General features: G+C 36.9%; 1 protein-coding gene across 3 annotated transcripts in view; it reads right to left on the bottom strand.

The window, feature by feature from the left end:
* Positions 1–20,702, bottom strand: part of LOC131062598 (WD repeat-containing protein 26 homolog) — a 60,168-nt gene extending 39,466 nt beyond the window's left edge. The window contains exons 1-2 of one of the 3 annotated variants that reach the window (XM_057996289.2): positions 20,509–20,702; positions 19,464–20,310 (exon numbers count right to left, since the gene is read on the bottom strand). In XM_057996289.2, the coding sequence (XP_057852272.2) occupies positions 19,464–20,261 (798 nt within the window). In that variant the 5' untranslated portion in view covers positions 20,262–20,310; positions 20,509–20,702. The remainder of the gene's footprint in view (positions 1–19,463; positions 20,311–20,508) is intronic. The other 2 variants (XM_057996288.2, XM_059207340.1) reach the window with 2 other exon arrangements.
* Positions 20,703–22,316: the final 1,614 nt, after the last annotated feature.

Below are 22,316 nucleotides of genomic sequence, written 5' to 3'. Positions count from 1 at the left end.
ATTCAATCCTTATCCAGCAAAATCTGATCTTCTTTCTTCCATTTTCCAAGGTTAATAGTTAAGCTTTCAAAGGAGGTATGAAGAATCATTTTTTTTAAAGTTCTTATTCAAGAGTTATTTTGATTTCATAGCAATCTTTTAAAATTCAAGTCTTGAAAAATCTGATTTCATTCATAATTAATTTGAAAGTTTATAATTCTTGGATTTATCATGTCACTTTCAAATTAATGTCCAAATTATCCCCTTGAAAGGTCTTAGATCCTATGCTTTAAGATATTATGCTCAAGGACTAATTTTAAGTTTTTGTGTAGGCATCAAATGAAGACACCCAAAGCCGGAGGATCTACTACTCGCGAGGCTCTCATCAAGGAAGATCAGAGGAATGACGAATTGGAGACCAAGATCGTGTCCAAGTGGAGTAATGTCGGAGACACCAACCTAGGAAACTTCAATGTGAGGAAGTTTCGAGAGGCCCCTTACATCGGAAAGCCATCACCTGTTGCAAAGAAGATAATTGAGAGTGGCATTATCAAAGCTGCAGGTTTCTCTCCCGCAGTCAAGTGTCATGAGTTGAAGATCGAGTGCGCCCGGCACTATGATTCACACTCAAGAACGATCGTAGCCGATGATGGAACTATCTTGGCCTATCTTTCGGAGGAAGCTATAAGTGAGATTTTTCATCTCCCGGAACATAAAGACATGGTCTACAAAAGTCTAGAAGGAGCTTGGTCGATTTATGAGGATGATCCTGATTCCTGCCTGAACTTCATCAACAAGAATTGGCTACTCAAGAGCAGACCTCGCCTGAACAAGATTCCAAATACACCGCACAGAATCGACTTCCAAGAAGAGTTCAAGGATTTGATAACCTTGCTTAATCGGGTCACAGGTGCTTCTCAAGCTTTCTTCTTTGATAAATGGATGTTCTTCTTCATACAACTGATTGTCCAAGGAAAGGGAATGCTCAATTGGGCTAGAATCATTAGCAACAATCTCAACGTGCAGTTGAGAAGACTAAGGCCTACCAAATCATTCCACATGAGTTCATATGTTGTATATGCCTTGATCAGAGGTTTTGAGTATGCCGGACTACCTCACAGAGGAGTTGTTGGAAGAGGACCTGGAGAAATAAAAGTTTGTGATTCTTATGTTCAACTGCATTATCCGCCTAGAAGTGACTACAAGTTAGTCAATGATACCTTCACGATGAATATTACCAGGATATTGCAAGGTGGGATTCACAATCGACTATCCATGGACGCACGAGCTTGTGAAGAAGCATGGTGCATGGTTCATTCAGTTTCCAAAATTCACATACATCAAAGTTCATGGGTGTCCTTCACCTCCCTACATGTTGCCAAGATATCCAACAGACAGGATAGTACTACTTGAGGTGACTAGACAGTTGGCAACTTATGCGAAGGCATCCAGACACAAGCATGGAAATGGAATTCCCATGCCCATCATACTAGGGAACTCAGTTGAAGTATGTCCTAATACTCAAGCCGTGGAAGATGCAGAGAAGGAATTATCTCTATACTCATTCACATCTTTTGCCTCAAGCGAGAATTTTGACCCTCATGGTCATATAGAAGAAACAGTTGGGAAGAAGTACAGGCATGAATCTCAGGTGGAGGAGTTTTGGATGAATGTCCAAGATGATGTCGAGGTCAAAAGAAAGATGCATTCCAGGTTGCCTTTGGATCTCATCATGAAATGCAAAATCTATAGAGTAGCCGATCAAGCCCAGAATAACGGTAGATACCTCCAGTCATCCTATGAGAAAGAAGACAAAGAAGTGAAGATAGATTGGAATGAGCCCGAGGTTTTAGACTTGAGAGCTTTGATGGCTCGCGTTTTATCCTACACTCGCAGATGGGTGGATGTACAGCATCAAAAGTTGAAGGAGCAGAATGTATCTATGACATTCACCTTAGAAGCGAGACCAGAAGAAGGAGAAGCAAGTGTGAGTGAGAATACTTCTCATTCCAAAGGCTCAAAAAGGAAAGAAGGACCTGAGAAGAGAGAACCTTCCAAGAAGAAGCAGAAAACAAATCTTGATCGCCCACCAAGCACATCTTCTAGGCATGAAAAGGAAGCAAGTCAAGGGGAAGATCAGAGGCAGATAGTATATGAAATTGATGAGTCTATAAAATCCATGGTACAGAATGATAAACAAGAGAAAGGACAGATACCTCAGCATTCATCAAGTCAATCTCCCCAAGTTGGTGCTAATGAGCAACATGAAGAAAAGAATGATGATGAAGCAACATCTCCTTTCTGGGAAGATAGACCTCTACCTAAAGAAATACAAGTGAGGGAAACAAGATCTGCCATTCCTGATTGGGGTAGTTGTGGTTGAAGAAGAAGAAGATGTGTTTGACTTGGAAAGCCTTATAGGAAATTCTCATTAAGTAATAGAGAAGAAGAAGGCCACAAAGATGTCTAAGGTAATTAGAGATGAGACAGGGTCCAAAAAAGTGCAGATAGCTACACCAGTGGTGGACAAATATGAGGATGAGATTCTAGTAGAAGAATATGACTTAGAAACATTTGAGCTTGGTCCACTTACCTCCGAGCAAGCAATGGAAGAAGCAACTGATTCATTTGAAGCACTTAAAGACAAACTTAAAGAAGAAATGGAAAAGAAAAAGAAGCTTGAGAGAGAGGTCAGTGCTTGGAGGAACTATTTTAGTCATCTTAATCAGCCCTTGAGACGTCAGGATCCAACAGTATCTCCTTTACATGCACTCCCTCTTGAATCCGTAGGTGAGGCAGAAAGGGTGAAGAGCCTGGTTCAACTTATGAGTTCTTGGATTGATGAATCTCACAAGGTAGCCGTTGAATTTGCAACAAGAATGATGAAGACAGTTCATCGAGCTATCCAGGTCCTTGAGATTATCCATAATCTAATGATAACTGTAGCTGCATTCACTCACACTAGAGATGTTATCATCCCAGTCTTACAAGTGATAAGAGAAACACCAAGACAGATTCTGACGCAAGAAAAGATAATGGATGGAGGAACCCATAGCCTCCTACAGTGGTCAGCTCTGCTCCAGATGAAGGAAGTCCTTTTTGAAGACGTCAACACCAGAAACAGCCGAGTGGAAGGCATCATTCATCCAATTCAAGATAAGGTGTTTGAGGTGTTGTGTACCATCCTTGACAGGGGGATCGAGATCGAGACAGATGTGGACATCCAAAAGTTGGAGGATAGAATCAAGGTCATCTTTTGCAAGAAGGAGAACATCATCACAGAAAAGCAACGAGATCAAATGTATACTACTATGTTCCTGATTGAGAAGACCAAAGAACTAGAACTTGGATGGGAGACGACTCTTCTCACTGCTTTTGATCAAGTACTCCACTTGGAAGAACGAATGAAGAATCTTCCTGAGATTCCCATTGCTAAGATTGAGGGAATTGTGTCCAGATTCATTGAATATGGTAAGAAAGAGCATAGGAAAGGGAACAAAATTCTAGATGAAAAGTTGTTATAGGATGATGTGGCAACTTAATTCCTATTTGTCTGTCTCCTTGATATTTGTGCCAATTTTTTATTGGCTATGGATTAGTAATGTTTATCTAAATGGGGACTTTTTTGTAACAAACCCTAATTAGGGTTTAGGTGTCAGAATCTCAGCCATTGATCTTCTTTCGATCTGGGCCGTTCATTGTATTTGAGGATGCTATATAAGCCCTCACTCATTTCATTTTAAAGAGTTGGAGAGAGTTTAGAGTGAAGAAAGTTAGAAAGTTGGAGAGAAATTAGTCATTGTTTGTAGCAAGATTGACTAGTGAGGAAAGAATTTTGAACAATTGTTGTCCATTTGGCTATGAGATCAATAAAATATTGAAGTTATGGTGTTTTATTGCAATACTTGTGGCTATCTTCATGATTGTTTATCTTCTTGAATCACTCTCAGTTGAAATAGCATTTAAATTTTAAGTTTGAAGGACGAATTGTTGTGCTTGATCTTTGATAAGATTCACATTCCAAACCACTAGCTTCTTATTGATTGTGAGGACGCCTTGTGTGGTCAACTGGAAACATTAAGATTGATTAAAAATTCAATCATTATTGGAAGTATTGATATGTATCTCTATGATAGTATCTATATCCTTGATGATTTGAAAGTTATTGAATCCCCTTAGAAGATCGCATCAATTCCAGTAGAGTTGTAATTTCTTGGCGATACTGAAATTGGTAGAATCTTATCAAGTCTAGCTTTCATTGAGTCATTCTTAGGATCAATTTAAGTCTCTATTCCCCGAAACCCTTATCTTTTGACATTTTTTGAAAATCTGTTAGTGTCAGGAAAATCCTGTTCCCTCATTTGAAAGAAAGTAATACGGACAAGCTTTCTCTGAAAGTGCATAAGGCCCCTTGAAGAAACAGAAAACACAACGACCACTGGTGCTTATCCACACGTAGAGATCCTACAAAAAAAGAACCTTGAAGTCATCCCAATTGATCCTTTTCGCGACATCTTCAGCATTCGGAGACTTTAATCAAGAGAGGATAAGATACCTTTGGGTATTTTATTCTGTGTTTGGTCGTGTACAAAATACACATCAACAATACCCTGGAGAAACTCCACTTTCATGTAAAAACTCCAGCTAAAACTTAAGCAATGACTCACCAAAGCACTCCAAAATGTCTTTAAATGAGGCCTAAGCCAAGTAAGCTTGAACACCTTTGCTCTTATCAAAAAACAACTCCTAAGAACCCTCCAATTAACTCCCCTGCCTCTGCTATTACAAGAGTCAGAGAAACTAAGAAACATACAACAAAATCACTTACTACAGCTCTCAAACATGCATTCAGGCATCTAAGATGATTACAGCACATCCAACAGGGCATGTATAACTATACAATGCTTCAGGGAGTCAAAAGGACGGCAATTGTGGGAAAATGAGGAAAAAACAAGAATTAGAGAAGCATTGGATGCCACAAACTGTCCTAACAAATTCTTCTCTTTCCAAAAAGAGTTGATTTCTTTTCCACCACCTGCTGCAACTAGCAATTTTGCCACTGCAGGCAGAAAACTCAGTTTTAAAATTTCTCTTTCATCCAAGATCTCTCAAAACAAGTCCAAATCAACTGAAAGTTGATGCAATGAAGAAAAGGAATGAAGGACATGAGAATAAATGTCACGAACATTAAAAAAATCAGGTTTTTTCTATTGTAAAGCCACAGCCTATTTTTTGCACTATCATGTAAGTTTACTCTCAAAACTCTCAAGTAACCACAAATTAACTCACAGGTTACCCAATGAGTTCTCACCCAAAACTCACCAACAAGTTTTTCAATGAGTAATTTCCCCACCCTTCTGAGCTTGCTAGTCTACAAATAACTCACAAAGTTTTGGAACTATAGCTCTACCACAGAGATTTTTTGGTTAAGGGCCTCAAGTGACTTCAAAGGGAGGAGCTCTAAAGCACTTATTTGTAAATTGTAAGTTGTTAGAAGAGGCAACAAATGTGTTAATTGTAAATTGCAAGTCATTCATACCCTTCACAAACCAAATGAAACATTAACAAGTACCAATAAACAATGGTAGCATTTACATCGCCTACTCATATTGTAGTGGTTCAATGTGCTCAACTTTGACATGTATTAGGATGTCACCAACTAGAACCATGCTAATTCAATGTGATTTTCTTTAAGTAATCATGAAAGTCTAAGGCAATTTCTCCCTCTCATTATTGGATACTATGAGTCTTAGCCTCTAGAGATGAGACACACAAATCAAGTGTCGTACATTGCTCGGGTAGTTATGTGTTATATACCCACTCTCATACATGCTAGTACCTATGTATCCAAGGGACATGTCCCCTACATTTTCAAGTACTTGTTTTCATTGATGGCCTACGTGGGTAGGTCAACTACATTATTTTAGCTAATCTTCTCAATCTCTTAGCTCATCATAATCTTAAATTCGTGTTGCCAAAATCATAGTGTTGAGAAACAAACTCAACAGAGACTAGGCAAATTGTTTGCCTTAGACTTGGATTTGTAACCAAAACTCACCACAGACTTGTTAGAAGATTTGGCATTGATGTCAAGCACAGAATTAGAAAATATGATAAAATGCAGATTGGATTGGTGATGGACAAACACATACCTTGTATTGATGAACTTTCAGATGACAGATATATTCAGTTCCGTTTATACAGATTTATACATCCATTAATTCTTAGTTCATGAATCTTTCATGGAGATACAGTACGAGATATAGAAGAAATAATGGTAAATTATTATTTTTCCGATTTACAATCTGAAATCACAATTAGTGTAGATTTACTGTTTTGTTATCACGATACCATGCTTTACTGTTTAAATTCTGTCAGACCCAAGGAACAAAATCAACAGATAAAAGACACAAAATCTTCAACAACATGATGTGATACTACCATTCAAGATAGATCTGATATATACAATCTGTAATATTTCATTATAAATCTAGAGTTTCAGGGTCTCTTGAAATCAATGACAAATATATAGACGTCTAACAAGACTTACTAAAACTTGATAAATTTTAAATATATTGAAAAACAGCAAATTTTAAGAGAAAAAACTAATTATCTTGCATTTTAAAATAACTTCATATACACACCTAAACTAATCAATTAATATACCATACACATGTTTTGACAACACAATAACTAAAAAATGCATCAAAATTCATACTTGAACTCCAAGAAGAAGGAAATATGTTTTAATATACTTAAAATTGTTTAAATTGTTTTTTGTGGACAAAGTTCAAATAATGGATATAGAAATCCATATAAATGGTATTAGCCAAATGATACCTAGAAAAATCAAACTAAGATTGAGAGAAGCAACTCCTCCCAACATTAGCTGCAAGTCATTGGACCCTATGCCTCTTTGAGTTTGTCAAAGAAGCAACTGCAACCACTCTCTCTTGGACAACTTCTTTGACTCCAGATGTACATTCTAATATCTCTCCCTCCCCAATTACTAAAAGCTCCAACTCACAATCAATCTAATCAACCCATGCATGATACTACTCTAAACAAAAAAACAAGGTCATCCTTGATGATCCACTGCAACTCCATCTGAGTTAATTCATCATCTATGAATGAAATTTTCTTGTGGAGGCATAACTGTGGTGCACAAACACAAGGCCACTCAATCTTTGGATTAACAACTTGTGCTTTTCAGTCAAATCCATGGTCTTATATCAGCTCCTCCTTGGTACAAATCCACTATTAATCAAACCGCATCAGCTCCTTGCATAAGATTATTTAGCTCCTTTGAAGATAAAAATGATATCCAAGTGTAGTGGAAACAATTTGAAAGCACATGGGCAAGTGACAATTGTCAAAAGCACAAATGAAATGATGTCTTTTGGGGCCTTTTAGGTTTACATTATATGTATTTTTTTATTTGAAGTGAATATTTTTATTTATATCTTTTTAAGTTTGGCAATCGGCCTTGCAAACTTGCCAAGAAACGTGAGTCTACAGAGAATCTAGAGTCCAGGTAGAAGACTCGATGGATCCATGAGTCTGATCCACAAAATTGCTAGGGTCACCTTAAAACCAAACTTGCAAATCTAGGCAAGGAACAAGCGAATCTCAATACTGTAGTCAAAACGTCTTTAGCTAGGTTAGATATTGTATTTTGGTCATATCATATCTCAAGAAGGTGACAAGGCAAATAGACAAAAATTCAAACTATAGTCAAGGGGGCCATACACCGTACCATTAAGAGTCTTTATGATTTCTTCAAACTGGCTAACTACTGTAGGAGGTTTGTTGGGGACTACACAAAAATTGAAACTTCCCTAACAGCCTTACTCAAAAAAATTCTTTTGCTTGGATAGAGCAGGTAACTGAAGCATTTGAGGCCTTAAAGACTGCTATAAATACCAGGCCTGTTTTAGCTACACCAAAGTTAAGCAAATCCTTCATCATTTGATGTGATGTATATGGTTCTAGCATTGGTGCAGCCTGTTAGGAATTAAAAGTGCATGACATGAATAATATAATATATAATAGATTAACATTAACATGTTAATTTATTAGATGTTAATTTTTACATAGACTAATATAATAAATAATAGATTAACATGTTAATGTTAACTTATTAGATGTTAATTTTTAGTTAATTTCTAGTTAGTTGTTTGTTGGGTACTGGGTAGTTGTGGGTTGTATAGGTATATAAAGCCATTGAATGTTATAATCTTGTGTTGAAGATGATTGAGTGACTCTATGTGTTAAGCCTCCTGCTCTTTTTGTGTTTCCCATTTTCAATATGGTATCAGAGCAATTTTTTTGGATCTCTCTATTTGCCTTCCATTTTGTAATGTCCCCACTTCCTGAGTGATCTACCAGGATGGAGATTCACCTGTCATTCATCTCCACAGGTGAATTTAGTGTCTGGAGATGAGTTGCTTACCAAAGGAAGTTCTATACTTAGTCATTTTTATGACTTTGGTAAGTTAATAAAATAACTTTATAATTTAAAGTTATAAAAGTTACTTTATTCTAAAATTAGAAAAAGTAAATAAGTTATAAGAAGTTATTAAACAACTTTATGTTTTCACCATGGCACATTTTCCAAAGTTATTTATTAACAAAAAGTGGCCCCACTTTAATGACTTAACAACCCTCATGGCTGATTGAACTTATTATAGCAATGGAGATTCTAAAAGAATCTTTGAAAGATGCCAAAAGAGGTCGAATTATGGTTGAGGATGAATATAGGTGTTGGGAGATGTTTGGAGATTCATTATGTTTATTTTATTTTGTGAATTTATCCATCTATAGCAGGTCTGCACGGTTTGCAGAGGTCTGAGATTAGATTGGGGGCAGCAATCTCCAATTTGCAGGTGTTTGGACGGAAGCTCATACATCTCTAGCTGAGCGGCATCAATTGGAGCCTCATATTTGGCCATTTAGGGTCATAATTCAGGGGTTTATTGCTTGTGACAGGGGCATATTGGCATTAATAACAGATCTGATCCACTTAATAGGTTATTACAGCAGAATAATTGCATTTATGGCAGCCGTACCTTTCCAAGTAGCTGGCCGTACCACCTAAGGAAGCCTCTAGCTTCCATTAAATAAACTGAGGGGTTTTGACTCCTCCATTTGTGTGTGAATTCATTGTTGGGGTATAAATAAGTGGTCATAGTTGGTTTGGTGTGAAAGAAATATCAGATTTGGGCAGCAACAGCAAATCATTGAAGAAAAGAAACATAATTTGGGGATCTTGCCTGGCAAGAATTTGGAATTCCAACTGGGTCTGAATAATTCTTCAATATTAGTTTTTGGTAATTACCCTAGAGTTAAATAAAGTCATTTGCAGCCATTAGTAGCAGCTGGAGGTGCTTTGTTCAGTCACTGCTACATACCAGGCTCAAATTCCACCCTCAAACCCCAGCGTTGGACTCCTGGTAGGCCTTGAACAGCTTAATTCTATCAAGAATCCTCTTTATTATTTATGTGTACTTGCTGCAATTAATAATCAGAAGTCTGGAAACTCTTATCAGTTCTATATTTATTGTATTGCATTTATTATTTTCCATGTATTGTCAAAAATCCAAAAAAATACAAAAAAATTGAAAATACAATAAACTTCCAAAAACACTTTTCGCTGGTCAAAGAATTTGAATTTGTAGTCAATCAGCAGTTTGGATAGGATTTCTAGTAAGGGATCTTTCACATTTGCTTGTCTTTCTTCTCCAAAGCAATGCATACAATGGCCAAGCAATGCAGACTGTGTGCAACAACCATTGATGTCAATCCACCGTTCTCACATTTTGTCAATAAAGATGCAGTCCGACCATGTACAAATCTGTTAACATTCATCATCCGTTTGTATTTAGTTTCTCTCCTCTACCCATCTTGTTCTTGTGTTACATGGGGATGTGTCCTCACCCCTGAAAGCCACGTCCCTGTCCCCCAATTGTTTCAAGGACAACAAGACATCCCTCTATTATCCCCCCATCTCCAAACATCCGAGGACACATCCTCAATCTCATAAACAACAACAAAAATGAAGGGGACAACCAAGACTCCCACACAATGTTCAAGGTTTAGAAAGTGAAAAAAATAAAACATGAAATTTTTTAAAAGTCTATTGGGTTGTAAAGGAGCATGGGGGTCCCACAAACCCTCCCATGCCCCTTGTGCACCCTAAATCCCTTTGAAAACAAAAAAAAAAATCATTTTTCTAGTCCCCTCCATCTTGCCAAATGGTGGTTGTCTGAATTTTGCAGTCAATGATTCAAAGGTGTTGCAAGGGCGAGGTAGGGGGTTTGAGAGGTAAGATTGGACACATCGCCATTGCATTTCGCCACATCTTACAAAAGCTCTAAGTCTGAAACAAAATAACAGCTACAAATTTAAAGCTACAGCAGTGTCGATTGTCAAGGTATGTCATTGTTTTTCTTTAATTTTTTAAATTTTTAGCTTGTTAGTAAGTAAATTTAAAAAATGTTTTTATTGTTTTGGTTTCAGACTTTCAGTTTGCTAGCATAAAAAAAACACCTCAAAATGAGCACTAGTGGTAGTGCCAATCATAAGGGTAGTGAAAAACTCTAAATGAAGTAAACAGAATATCAATAGAACCTTCTTCTAATTCTGATAATCCAAACTCAGGTTGTATTCCACAAGACCATTATGCATGCCCTTCAACCTCTCTTCAAAAATTTGCAAAAGGTCCTTTCAACCCTAGGAAACCATTGCTTCAACTCGCCACCAATTTGCCCATCAATAAGGGTAAAAATGGAGGGACATCAGGCATTGGCTATGTCATATTTGCAAAACTGATTACCGTGGGAGCTATACTACATGGGGTTAAAGTTTGTGAAAGTATAACATTGGAATAGCAGGTTGAAATGGCAAAGTTGGTTGGAATGAGTGAGGAATAAATCATTGATTCTACTCACAACAAGGAACGGTCATCTAATGATTTGTGTGACCATTCCAATGTATCAGTTGGAGAGAGTTGTGACAGGGGGAAGAGAAAGGCTGATCCTGGCATAGGTGAGAAAAGTACGATAATAGGGTTAATGAATATGCAAAATCGTGAGCAATCCAATGATTCAATGGCCAAATATTTTTATACCCATGCTATTCCATTTCATTTGGCAAGGTCACATTATTTCAAAGCTATGTTAAAAGATGCAATGGTAGTTGGACCCTCTAATGCTCACCCTGGAGAACATAGATTGCCTCCCTTCCTCCTTGGAAAACAATATTTAAAGGTGAACATGTTAATGGAGGAGGTGAGACAAACATGGATTAGGACTAGTTGTTCGATCATGATAAATGGGTGGACTGATATTTGACATTGGCCACTCACTAATATTATTGTTACATGCCCTGCTACTTCATACTTTCGTAGAGCTATTGATTGTTCTGGGAAATGTAGGAATGCTGATTACTAATTTGGCATTTTGAAGGAGGCTATAGAGGAGGTTGGGTCTTCTAATGTTGTACAAGTTGTGATAGATTCAGCTTGTGTTTGTAAGTTAGCTGGTTTGATGGTTGAGAACTTGAGAGCACTTACAAACGAATTTTTTGGACTTCATGTTGTGTACATGCTTTGAATAATGCTTTGAAGACTTTGGCAAAATAGATTGGGTGAAGGTAGTAATGGCTGAAGCTAGAGACATACAAATGTTTGTATGCATTACTAGTTTGGCATTTTGAAGGAGGCTATAGAGGAGGTTGGGTCTTCTAATGTTGTACAAGTTGTGATAGATTCAGCTTGTGTTTGTAAGTTAGCTGGTTTGATGGTTGAGAGCACTTACAAACGAACTTTTTGGACTTCATGTTGTGTACATGCTTTGAATAATGCTTTGAAGACTTTGGCAAAATAGATTGGGTGAAGGTAGTAGTGGCTGAAGCTAGAGACATACAAATGTTTGTATGCAACCATCACACTTGCACTATTCTGGTCTTATTCAAAGAAAGAATTCCTCAAACCAGTTGAAACTAGATATATGCTAGTTATTTTATTTTGTTGGACAGGATGTTGGAGGTGCAAGATGCTCTACAATTCATGGCGGTTTGTGAAGAGTGGAAAAAGTGGGTTCGATCAAAAATAAAGGGAAAGCAGCAAGAGAAAGAGTACTTAATGACACTCTGTGGTCCAATATCAAGTAAGAAAAAATTATTTGAGTTTGTACTTTGTTTTACTTTTTAATATTTTATTTTAAAATTTTAATTTTCTTTATTAATAGTGTTAATATCATAATTTTGAATTTACCAATCAAAAAAAAATCATAATTTTAAATTTTAAAAATTTTAAATGTTGCTTGCAAATATATTTGCTCTATCATATCACATATTGTGGGGGTAATCAGGTATGCAGATATAGACTCTCCTAGCCTTGGAGAGATTTATAAGACTTTTTGTAGCATGCTTGATCAAATGAAGCAAGCAATTCGTGACAAGGATCCTGAATCGCAATTCTACAAAGAGCATATTAGTCCTATTGTCACAAAGAGGTGGAACACGATGAACACCCCTTTTCATATGGCTGCCTATGCTCTTAATCTGAAGTGGTATGCACCTAAACCTAGTTGAATGCTTCCTTTTAAGGATGATGAGGTGATCAAGAAGGCAACCATATTTCGAGAGCAATGGCTTCAATTTTCTAATCTTCAAGGTTCTACATTCAGCAAACCAGACGCTCAAATGGATAGAGCCACTGTTACAAAAAAAACCCATTGTATGGTGGAAATTTCATGAAAAGGTCACACCAAAGTTAAAACAACTTGCTATTCGTTTACTATCACAAATTGCTAGTATCTCTACTGTAGAGAGGAATTAGTCAACCTATGGCTTCATCCACTCCATTAAGAGTAACAAGCTTACCTTGAAACAAGCAAAAAAACCAATTGCAGTTCATAGTGCCTTGAGACTTCAAGATCGGCAGAATACTGAGTATCGACAAACTCCAACAGCACATTGGGATGTTGATCCCGGAGATGTTAGGCAAATTGACGAGGAGATGCAAAAAGGAATGGTCAGGTTACCATTGGATGATCCACTTCAGGCAGAGAGTAACAATGACACCAGTGGCTCTTTGAATACTGATAGCCCAAATGAGGCATAGTCTCATAGATTGTTGTATTCTAAAGTTACTTTGAGTTACTTTAATAGCTAACTTTAATTTTAAAATTTGAACTTTGAAGTCAAACAACAAAATGCTTTAAAAGTTAATACTGCTGTCATGAATCTCATGATTAATTTTATTGCTGTTTATACTGCTGTTATTATTTTATTGAAGTTTAGATTGCTGTCATTATTTATTTACATATTGGCATTGTTGTTATCAATTATCAATTATTGACACATCTCTCTCTCTCTCTCTCTCTCTCTCTCTCTCTCTCTCATATATATATAGACACACACATTGAAACATATATAGTCATATTTTTTGAAAAATACATTTATCGCCATCCCCCCACCGTCCCCAAAAACTGATCCTCGGACTGGCGTCCCCAAAACGTTGTGGAACACAATCTTGTTCATTATTTTTGCTGTTTTCACTCCATTTTGTTCATATTCATATTAAAATCAAAAAAAAATACATTCAATGTTGCAGAAAGCTAAGGTGTTGCAAAAAAGTGCAAGAGATTAAGATAGTTGAGAAGTTTTTCATCTTTCAGTTATGAAATTTTATTTGTTTCAAGCTTGGTATGGATCTATTATGCTGCTCTTTGATGGATAATCAAGCTGTGTGAAAAATGATTATGTTTTCAATAAGCACCATTTTGTTGTTGGTACATTGTTCTGATCGTAAAGTAATTTGAATGGTTATAGATACTAAATGCCAATTTAATTTATCTTTTTAAGGAGCCATTAGGGCACAACAAATTTTGCATTTGCACATTATATTTGGATGCATTATTGGTAGATAATGAAATCCAAAAAAAATTATTAAGGGGGCAAATATGAGATAAGCATATTATCAATATTGCAACACATGAATAAAGTCCCTATGTCATCACTAAAGGTGGTGTTAGGAACTATTAGTGGATGACATAGAATAATGTAATACATAATTAATTGACATGATAATGATAATTTATTAGGAGTTAGTTTCTAGTTAGTTTTTGGTTGGTTATTGGATAGTTGTAGGTTGTATGGCTATATATAACCATTGAATGTAATTATATTGTGTTGATGACAAATGATTGGATTTGTGAGTCAAACCTTGTGCTCTTCTTTTTGTACCCATTTTCAAAATGGTCCTAGTGCAAAAAGGAAAACTTGGTGCTTTTGAAAGTAAACAGTTTTGTCCTAAAATCTTGGAAACATACTTACAGAATGGAGAAGTTAGCTATGCTCCATATAGTTAAATAATGGTGTCAATATTTATCGGGCCATCATTTCAAGGTTAAAACAGATCATTCCAGCCATGAATACTTTATGGAACAACAAATATCTTCAACAGAACACCAAAAGTGAAATGCAAGGATTTGATATGAAATTATCTATGAAAATGGTAAGGATTATTTTGGGATTGATGCACTATCAAGGCACTGAAGGCTATGCTCACTTCTTCTATATTGATTATCCTCTTCCCACTTGGATCACACAACACTCGTCAAATGCAATAATGATCCCTCCAAACTTATACAAGAGTTCCAATTAGATCCTAATTCAGAGTAGCACTATTCATGGGCTAATGGCATTTTTCACTATCAAAATCACATCTATTTGGTACCCCATTCCATAATAAAGGATATAATTCTCCAAGAAGTTCACTCTTCTTTAATGGGGCATTTTGGGTTCTTTAAGACATGCCACAAAGTAAATTGTTTTTGTTTGGCAACGGACTTAAGAGCAATGTTCGTTTCTTCACAGACCATTGCGACACTTATCAGAGAGTTATAGGAGGGACTACTGCTTCACCACGATTTCTTCAATCATTGCCTATTCCAAATCCACACTAGAGGAAATTTCCATGGACTTCATAATAGGCCTTCCAAAATCCTAAGGTAAAAATGGAATTCTTGTAAATGTAAATTGTATCTCGAAGTACACTCATTTATTCCCTATTCCATCTTCTTTTAGAGCACATTAGATTGCTGAACTTATTTTAAGATTTTTTAAACTTCATGCCTATTCCAAATCATTATCTCTAATAAGGATCCGATGTTTAATGGCAATTTTTGGAAGGAACTCTTCAAGTTGTAAGGCACTCAACTTACCATGAGTTTTGTATACCATCCACAAACAAATGGTCAAAGAAAACCTCTTAGCAAGTATCTTGAGTACCATCTTCAACGCATGATAATTGGATTCTCCTAGTAAAGTGGTGGTAAACACCACATTTCACATTTCAACTACAATGACTCCTTTTAATGCTTTAGATGGATGTATCCTCCAATAAGCATTGAGACTCGTATCCAGATTCTCATAAGATGCAGGTAGTTCAGAATTACTCTTAGCATAGTCAAGATGCTCTACAGCTCCTTCAACATACCCTCCACTTATCTCAAAATCAAATGAAGCAACAAGCTGATTTACGATTCACCAAACATTGATTTCATGGAGATTGGTATAACTTCGCCTACAGCCTTGTAAGTAGTCTTCACCCAAGCACAAAGGATAACATAAATTGGTCCCCAAATTTTAAGTTGTCTATAAGAATAATGAAGTAGCATTTGTGCATTGGAACTTCCTACTTCCTCTAGAATCCATAAACTTTTTCATGTTTTGAGCTTGAAGTAATTTATAGGCCAATTTATTTCTATTCAAACAACTTCCTGAACTTGATGAGGAGGGTTAGCTCATACTTGAAGTTGATCTATTTTTTAAACAAGTTTTCACCAGCTTCATTATCAAACAGTCAAATGGTACCTTATTAAATGAAAGTCTACTTGTTGAAGATATAACTTGGAGGATAACACATTTCTTCGACATCATCAAACTTTTAAGCCTTGAAGAAAAGGCTTTCTCGAAGGGGTGAGGCATGTAATATACCCACTCTCAAATATGATATTACTCTTATTCCTCTTTGTTGGAAGATTTGCCATTGATGTCAGTGATGTCAAAGGCTTAATTGAGTTTGATTATGAATTTTGGGTGAGCTGTCTACTTGTTTATCTAGTTGAGCAGCTTGAGCTGCTTCAGCTCCTTACTTGCCTGCTTCAGCTCCTTGCCTGCTTGCTTCGTTGCTTGAAGTGCTTGGCTGTCAGCTTCACCTGCTTGTGTGTCTGTCTAAGCAGTGTGGGTGCCTACTTGTTCTCTATTCAGCTGCTTGTTATCTGCTTGGTTGTTTGTCATGTCAAATTCCTTGCCAAGTCACTGGGTTTGATTTCACTGATAGTTTTCAAGTGTGGGACCCGATTCTTCCCTAGGGTTTTGGTAACGTATTTTTAATGTGAAGACTTTTTGATGGAGGAAAAGAAGAATTAATATCTGAACCATATCCATGCGTTGGTGCTCATAAAAGAAAACGTTTAAGTTTTTTGATATTTGGCAGCTGATTAAAAAGCGGAAATCTTTACTCCCGTGTTCGTGCAATTTCCTTTTATCTGCCGTGTGGACTCATGCTGGGAATCTATATCAAAATGCAACAGTTTTTTGGAATCCTGATTTTTAAATCTACTTACGTTTTGTGTAGTGAGCTGGGCATGTTTGAAATAGAAGGCATGTTGGTGTCAGGTTTTAAATATATATGCAGACTGGACAGTATTTATTTTTCAGCGGAGTTTGTTCTTGAGTGGGAGCCATTTTCTATCAGGAAGTGCCATCCTAGGATGCAGAGGGAAGCGATATTTATTTTCTTTGAGAATTCATGGTGTGCGTTTTTTTGTCATAGAGGCTGTGCAGAAGTTCGGGAATGTTTCTTTTTCAAGTGCATGGTTCTTGCTTATTTTTTGCATTATTTTTGGGAGCTTCCTGTGTATTTTGGGGGGTAGATATCTGTGTTGGCAGTTAATATTTTTGGGGTGTAAGGCTTAAAAAGGTATCGAAGCATTTATTTATGTAAATTGTGGCAGCTGAGAGTTACGCTTTGAATAGAGCGTATTTATCCTTTTGACGAGATAGGAACGGAAGAGGGTGTTGAGTTTTGATATATTGTGTGTACGTTATTTTTCTTTTTCGGGGGTCTGTTATATGCTTGCAAAAAGAAACTAAAGAGATTAGAGATTACGGAGTCAAGGATGGCATTCTGAGTTCTTTTGTGTTAAATCCTGCACATTCATCCTTAGCAGATTTTGTTCATCCAAAAAGGTGTACGAAGGTTTGACTTATATTGCAGAGTTGCAGGATATGAAAAATATGCTTATGTTGTTGAGAGGAGTGTTATGTTAAAAAGGAAGACTTGTTTAGATTGTTCCAGATTGGTCATTGAAGAGATTTGTTCCAGGTTGCAGCAGAGCTATTGATCATATATTTCTGAGCAGTATTCAATCAGCTTGAATTAAGAGTGTTTTTGACAGTTTGAAATTGGTGCTTCAGAAGATCAAAGTTGATGTTTCTAAAATATGATGACTGTGCATGTGGTATATGAAGTCGGTGATTCAGATTTGATAAGTTGGTGACTTGAAAGGGTTGGTGCCCTTTGTGAGTTGAAGCTCACTTTTGTATCATTGGGTTGGTGCCCATTTGTTTGAGATTAATAAGAGTCATTTATGCCATGGTTTTTTACCCAAAAGGGTTTTCCACGAGAAATCTTTGTGTTCTTGTCTTGCTGGTTATTCTCTGTGTTTTACTTCTGCAACTTGTTTTTTAAAAGATTTGAAATACTGATTAAGCCCCCCTCTCAGTATTTCCTGTGTGCTTCTCACTCTTTTTATCACCACATTATTAATTTATGATGTGATGTCTTCTCCTTCTTTTACATAATAAGTGGTACTATTTACAAAAGAGTGTGTTACCTATTTGTCCCCTTGAAATGGCTTGTTTGGAGTTCACAACCCCCTTGAAGTGGTTGCCATTAATAAAAGCAATAGTTATTTAATGATCTTTTTGTGTCCACTACTACTTGGAGACAATTAATCTTTTTGTGTTCACATTGATTGTGACCCATACTTTAATTTTTAACCAAGTTTCCAAATAATTCTCCATGGGCAATGCGGCTCATCAAGCTTGTACTTGTACTTGCCAAGTGCCTTCACATGATATAGGCAAGGATGAACTTAGAATTATTAAACTAAATCAAAGGGATCTTAAAAACTAAACCTTTACAAAAAGAAAAATCAAGCTACGACACAATGGTCTTTCGATTTTTTGAAATTGCAATGAGTCTACTTGCATTAAACAAATGGAGGCATGAATGCCGTTGATTATGTTCTTCATAGAAAGCTTATAATCCCTCACATTTGAGACGATCGTGCCCTTGTTGAATTCCCCATAGCTAGTCATGTTGAGTTGACCTTCACTGACTATTTCTTCTCTACATTCCAACCTGCCTGCTTTGGAATCTATCGTACCCCATCATCTCACAACTCATTTCAATGTAACTCATTTAAAGGATGGGTGCTTCCAATGTCACAACTTGACCACCAAACAGATTTTTGTGATGATGTGACACTCCTCATTCACTCCCGCTAGTGAGTACAAAGAGCATTCAATGCTAATCTAATCCTATGAGCTACAACACTTAGTTATTTACCTTTGTAAAACTAAGGTTCTAATATTCAAAACCTCCAAAAATGCTCTTACCAAGACCCAATTCTCCCACAAAGGATCAATAATACATTGTAATATCTTAAACCTAAGTTTACAAATCCTTATTTTCTCCCTAATCATTACTTTGTCATAAGGGATCTCGTTCTAATTCAGACCATGGATGCTTTCAGTTATGTAAATATGATACATCAACACTATGTTTAAGCCCAACTCCATGTTGCTTTATAGGTTCAAAATATTGGGTCCAAAGACTCCAAACTTAGGGCCAGCGGACTAGGTAGCTCATATTGAGAGTGTGGAAAGTAGTTTGGTCCAGCAAATGATCCATTATGAATGGACAGTCACCAGTGCAATGTCCAAGTCAAATTTGTCATCCAAACTCTTCGTCTGTAGCATTTCTCTAGGCTGATCTTCCATCCTCATAGACTTAGATCCACAAGCAATATTGGCTTAATCTGGGGGAAGATACTCATATTTATCCATTTTCTCTTCATAGATTGTTGCTTCCTAGACTACCCACTTATGATGACAAGTGTTTATATTCGAGACTCGTTTGTTTCTTTAACTTACTGGCATTTCCATTGAACAGCTTCCTCTTGGTAGAATTATGCTGATTTATTGTATGTGAAATATTTACGATGAGAACCTTAAGTAAAACAACAAAACTTGTAAAGAGATATATATCAGTAAAAAAGCACAAGACATGTAAGCATAAAATGCTCAAATTAATTTTTGACCATGATTAGAGAACACAGAGAATTAAAATCAGCACAAATCCTGAACATTAGCCTCTGAAAAAACATAAGGATGTGAATTGAAACCTGCAATGTAATAGTAGGAATTTGATCTTTTCCACATTGATGATCAGTATATAGAGAAAGTGCATTATCCAGAGAGTTGTGAAAAACACATGCTTCTCGCTGCACATTAAGGGCCTGCTCAATCAGAGATTCCAACCTCTTCTCTGGAATCATTATAGAAGGCGGTAATAATTGTTGGATGCCTTGGAGAAGTTTCATTCGTTGATGGAAGCTAGAATCGCCATGCTTTTTATATCCAAGCAGCTCACATCTTGAAGGTGATATGATGCAGCTTGAAAGCTCGCGAACTCCTTGTGTGTTTATTTGGAGTGGAGATATCTCTAACCTAAGGGTCTTTAGAGCTGCAGGGATATTGCCTCTATCCAATAGTTCAAAGAATTTGTGCTGCAATATCAGAAAAGAGGCGGCACTGAGCGTGCTTTCCTCCAGTTGACCAATTCGATGCAGAGTGAGGACACTTTCATCCCACTTTCCATTAAGTATTTGATTTCTAAATAAGCTCACAATATCAGACTCAAGAGGTATTCCTGACTCGTCTTCCAAAATGGCACCTGCTTTCCGGTATCCCAAGGAATACAGTGCCTGTGTTATTATCCTTACAAACTCCACCCTCCTTATCAGTCCTTTGGAACCCAAAATCTCTGTATTTGTCTCTGTGTCATCTTCGTATAATTCCACTGACTTGGCCATTAGAATGTCCAATGACAACTCTCGTTTATTCCTCGCCTCTGCCTCTGCCTCCAGTGAAGACAGCTTCATGCGCTTCAAGGGTGGTTCCTCATCCTCTTTGCCTCCCATCAAAGGCCACAATTTAGCCCATAAATAGCCCTCTACACACCATCAATACCTGCACATGGATAAATGATTGTTTCACAACAAACAAAAAGACTGTCCTATGGTGTGAAGAATCAAAATCCTACATATGTACTAGGAACATCGTCTCAGCTGCAAGAAGTAAAATAAGAGAAGAAAGAGGTCATCTAAGCATATGTTTTGTCTCCTTCCTTCCTCCCTTCCAAGGGACTAATATCGCTAATTCACTTACCGGGCACAAACAATAAGATAATCTCCGACAGCCATATTTCAATTGAGAGGCAATCTCATAATGTCAAGAAGAAGATCCAGGTGTAATCCAAAATGTTGATGTAAATAAAACACACAGGTTTTTCTAAAAGCATTTCACTCAAAAATCAATACCGACATCCAATGACAATACCTTTGAATTTAAGAAAAGCAGCTAAGGGAAATCAACCCCAACCCTAGTTGTCTGAAATCCAAAAAAGGGGTATACCTTAATGGGCAAGGTCTCTCTTTTCACGACTGTTCTGATTGAGAATGAGATTGGGATTGGTATTAAGATTGAGATTGAGTTGCGAGCAAGGAAAAAAGTCTCTTTCTGCAGATGCCTCGCCTCTCCCTCCCACTTTAAACTCAAGTAGAGCCGCCAAACCCTCGACCTCAACCTCCCACCGTCTTTCTGCTGTCTTTTCCTCCTATTCAAAGGAAGGAATATAAAGAAATCGGTGATGGTGGTAGCTTAATGTATAGATTCTTGAAAGGGCAGAAGAAGTGACGGGATACAAAAGTTAATTTGACGCTCCAATAACCAATGCCTTCCTCACCCATTTATTTCGAGGACTCCGCTAAAGCGTGGACGTTAGGATCTCCCACAAACTCGAATATAAACTCGAATATACGAAACCATTGCAATTATATTTAAATCGGTTTAGGTGTTAGTGTGTAGAAGGAAACTCAATGTTGTGTCGTATTTGGGTTGAAAAAGAGGGAAAGAGGGCGAAAGGGTAGGTGGGTTTTAGGTCGAAACATTTTATTATAGGGTGAAAAGGTAGGTGCGTTTCAGGTCGAAACATTTTACTATCGATCATTGCATTATATTCAGACATTTGATTGAAAAGGTTTGGGACAAACAAGGAGGGGAGGTCTTTTGCTGCTGTGTTGATTTTAAGAAAGTTTTTGACACGTTAACTAGAAGTAACCTATGGAGTAGAATGGAAAAATTGGGGATTCCATGACATTATAGGGTTGTTGTTCATAAGCTATATAACCAAGTCTGGGCAAATCTAAACAAACAAGGATTATCAAAATGCGTTGGAAGTGACATTGGGGTCAAGCAAGGATGCCCATTATATCCTGCCTTATTTGGGTTATACATTGACAAACAAGAGAATGGATAGACAAGTTTGATGGAGGGGAAGTTCGTTTGACCAATTATGTAATAAAATTGCTCTTATATGTTGATGATCTTATTTTAATGGCAAAATTAGCTTCAAATTTGAAGGAACACTTGAAGGCACTAAAACTTTTTTGTCATGAGGCAGGGATGCAAGTGAGCACTAGCAAAACTTATGTTATGATCTTTACCTTGAAGAGAAAGAAGGCTCCTAGGGAATTTGTTTTTGTGGGCAGCCCATTACAAATGGTCAATGAATATAAATATCTTGGCCTTGACTTCCACAATAAACTTAGCTGGAAAACATGTAGAGCGAAAAGGATTCAAGGAGGATGGAAAGCCTTATACTCATTGCAAAATAGATGTAGAAGAGTTGAGCTATTTGACTAGAAAACTAAGAAAACTCTTTTTAAGCCTTCTTGTGGTTCCAGTGATTTTATATGGTTCTGAGGTTTGGGGCAACAACACTTTGAGAAGTAAATGGAGGCAAATAGAGAGATTACAAAAACATTTAATCACAAGTAGCATTAAGATTAAATCATATATTCCATACGATATTGTTCTAGCGGAAGCGGGGGCTTTTCCTATTGAGGTGGCAGTTATGGCCTGGTTACTAAGTTATCTAAGAAAAGTAGAAAACATGGAGATACATCGTTGGCCAA

This window comes from Cryptomeria japonica, chromosome 6 (assembly GCF_030272615.1).
Source record: "Cryptomeria japonica chromosome 6, Sugi_1.0, whole genome shotgun sequence".
Lineage (NCBI taxonomy): Eukaryota > Viridiplantae > Streptophyta > Pinopsida > Cupressales > Cupressaceae > Cryptomeria > Cryptomeria japonica.
This window is presented reverse-complemented; position numbering and strand designations above follow the sequence as displayed.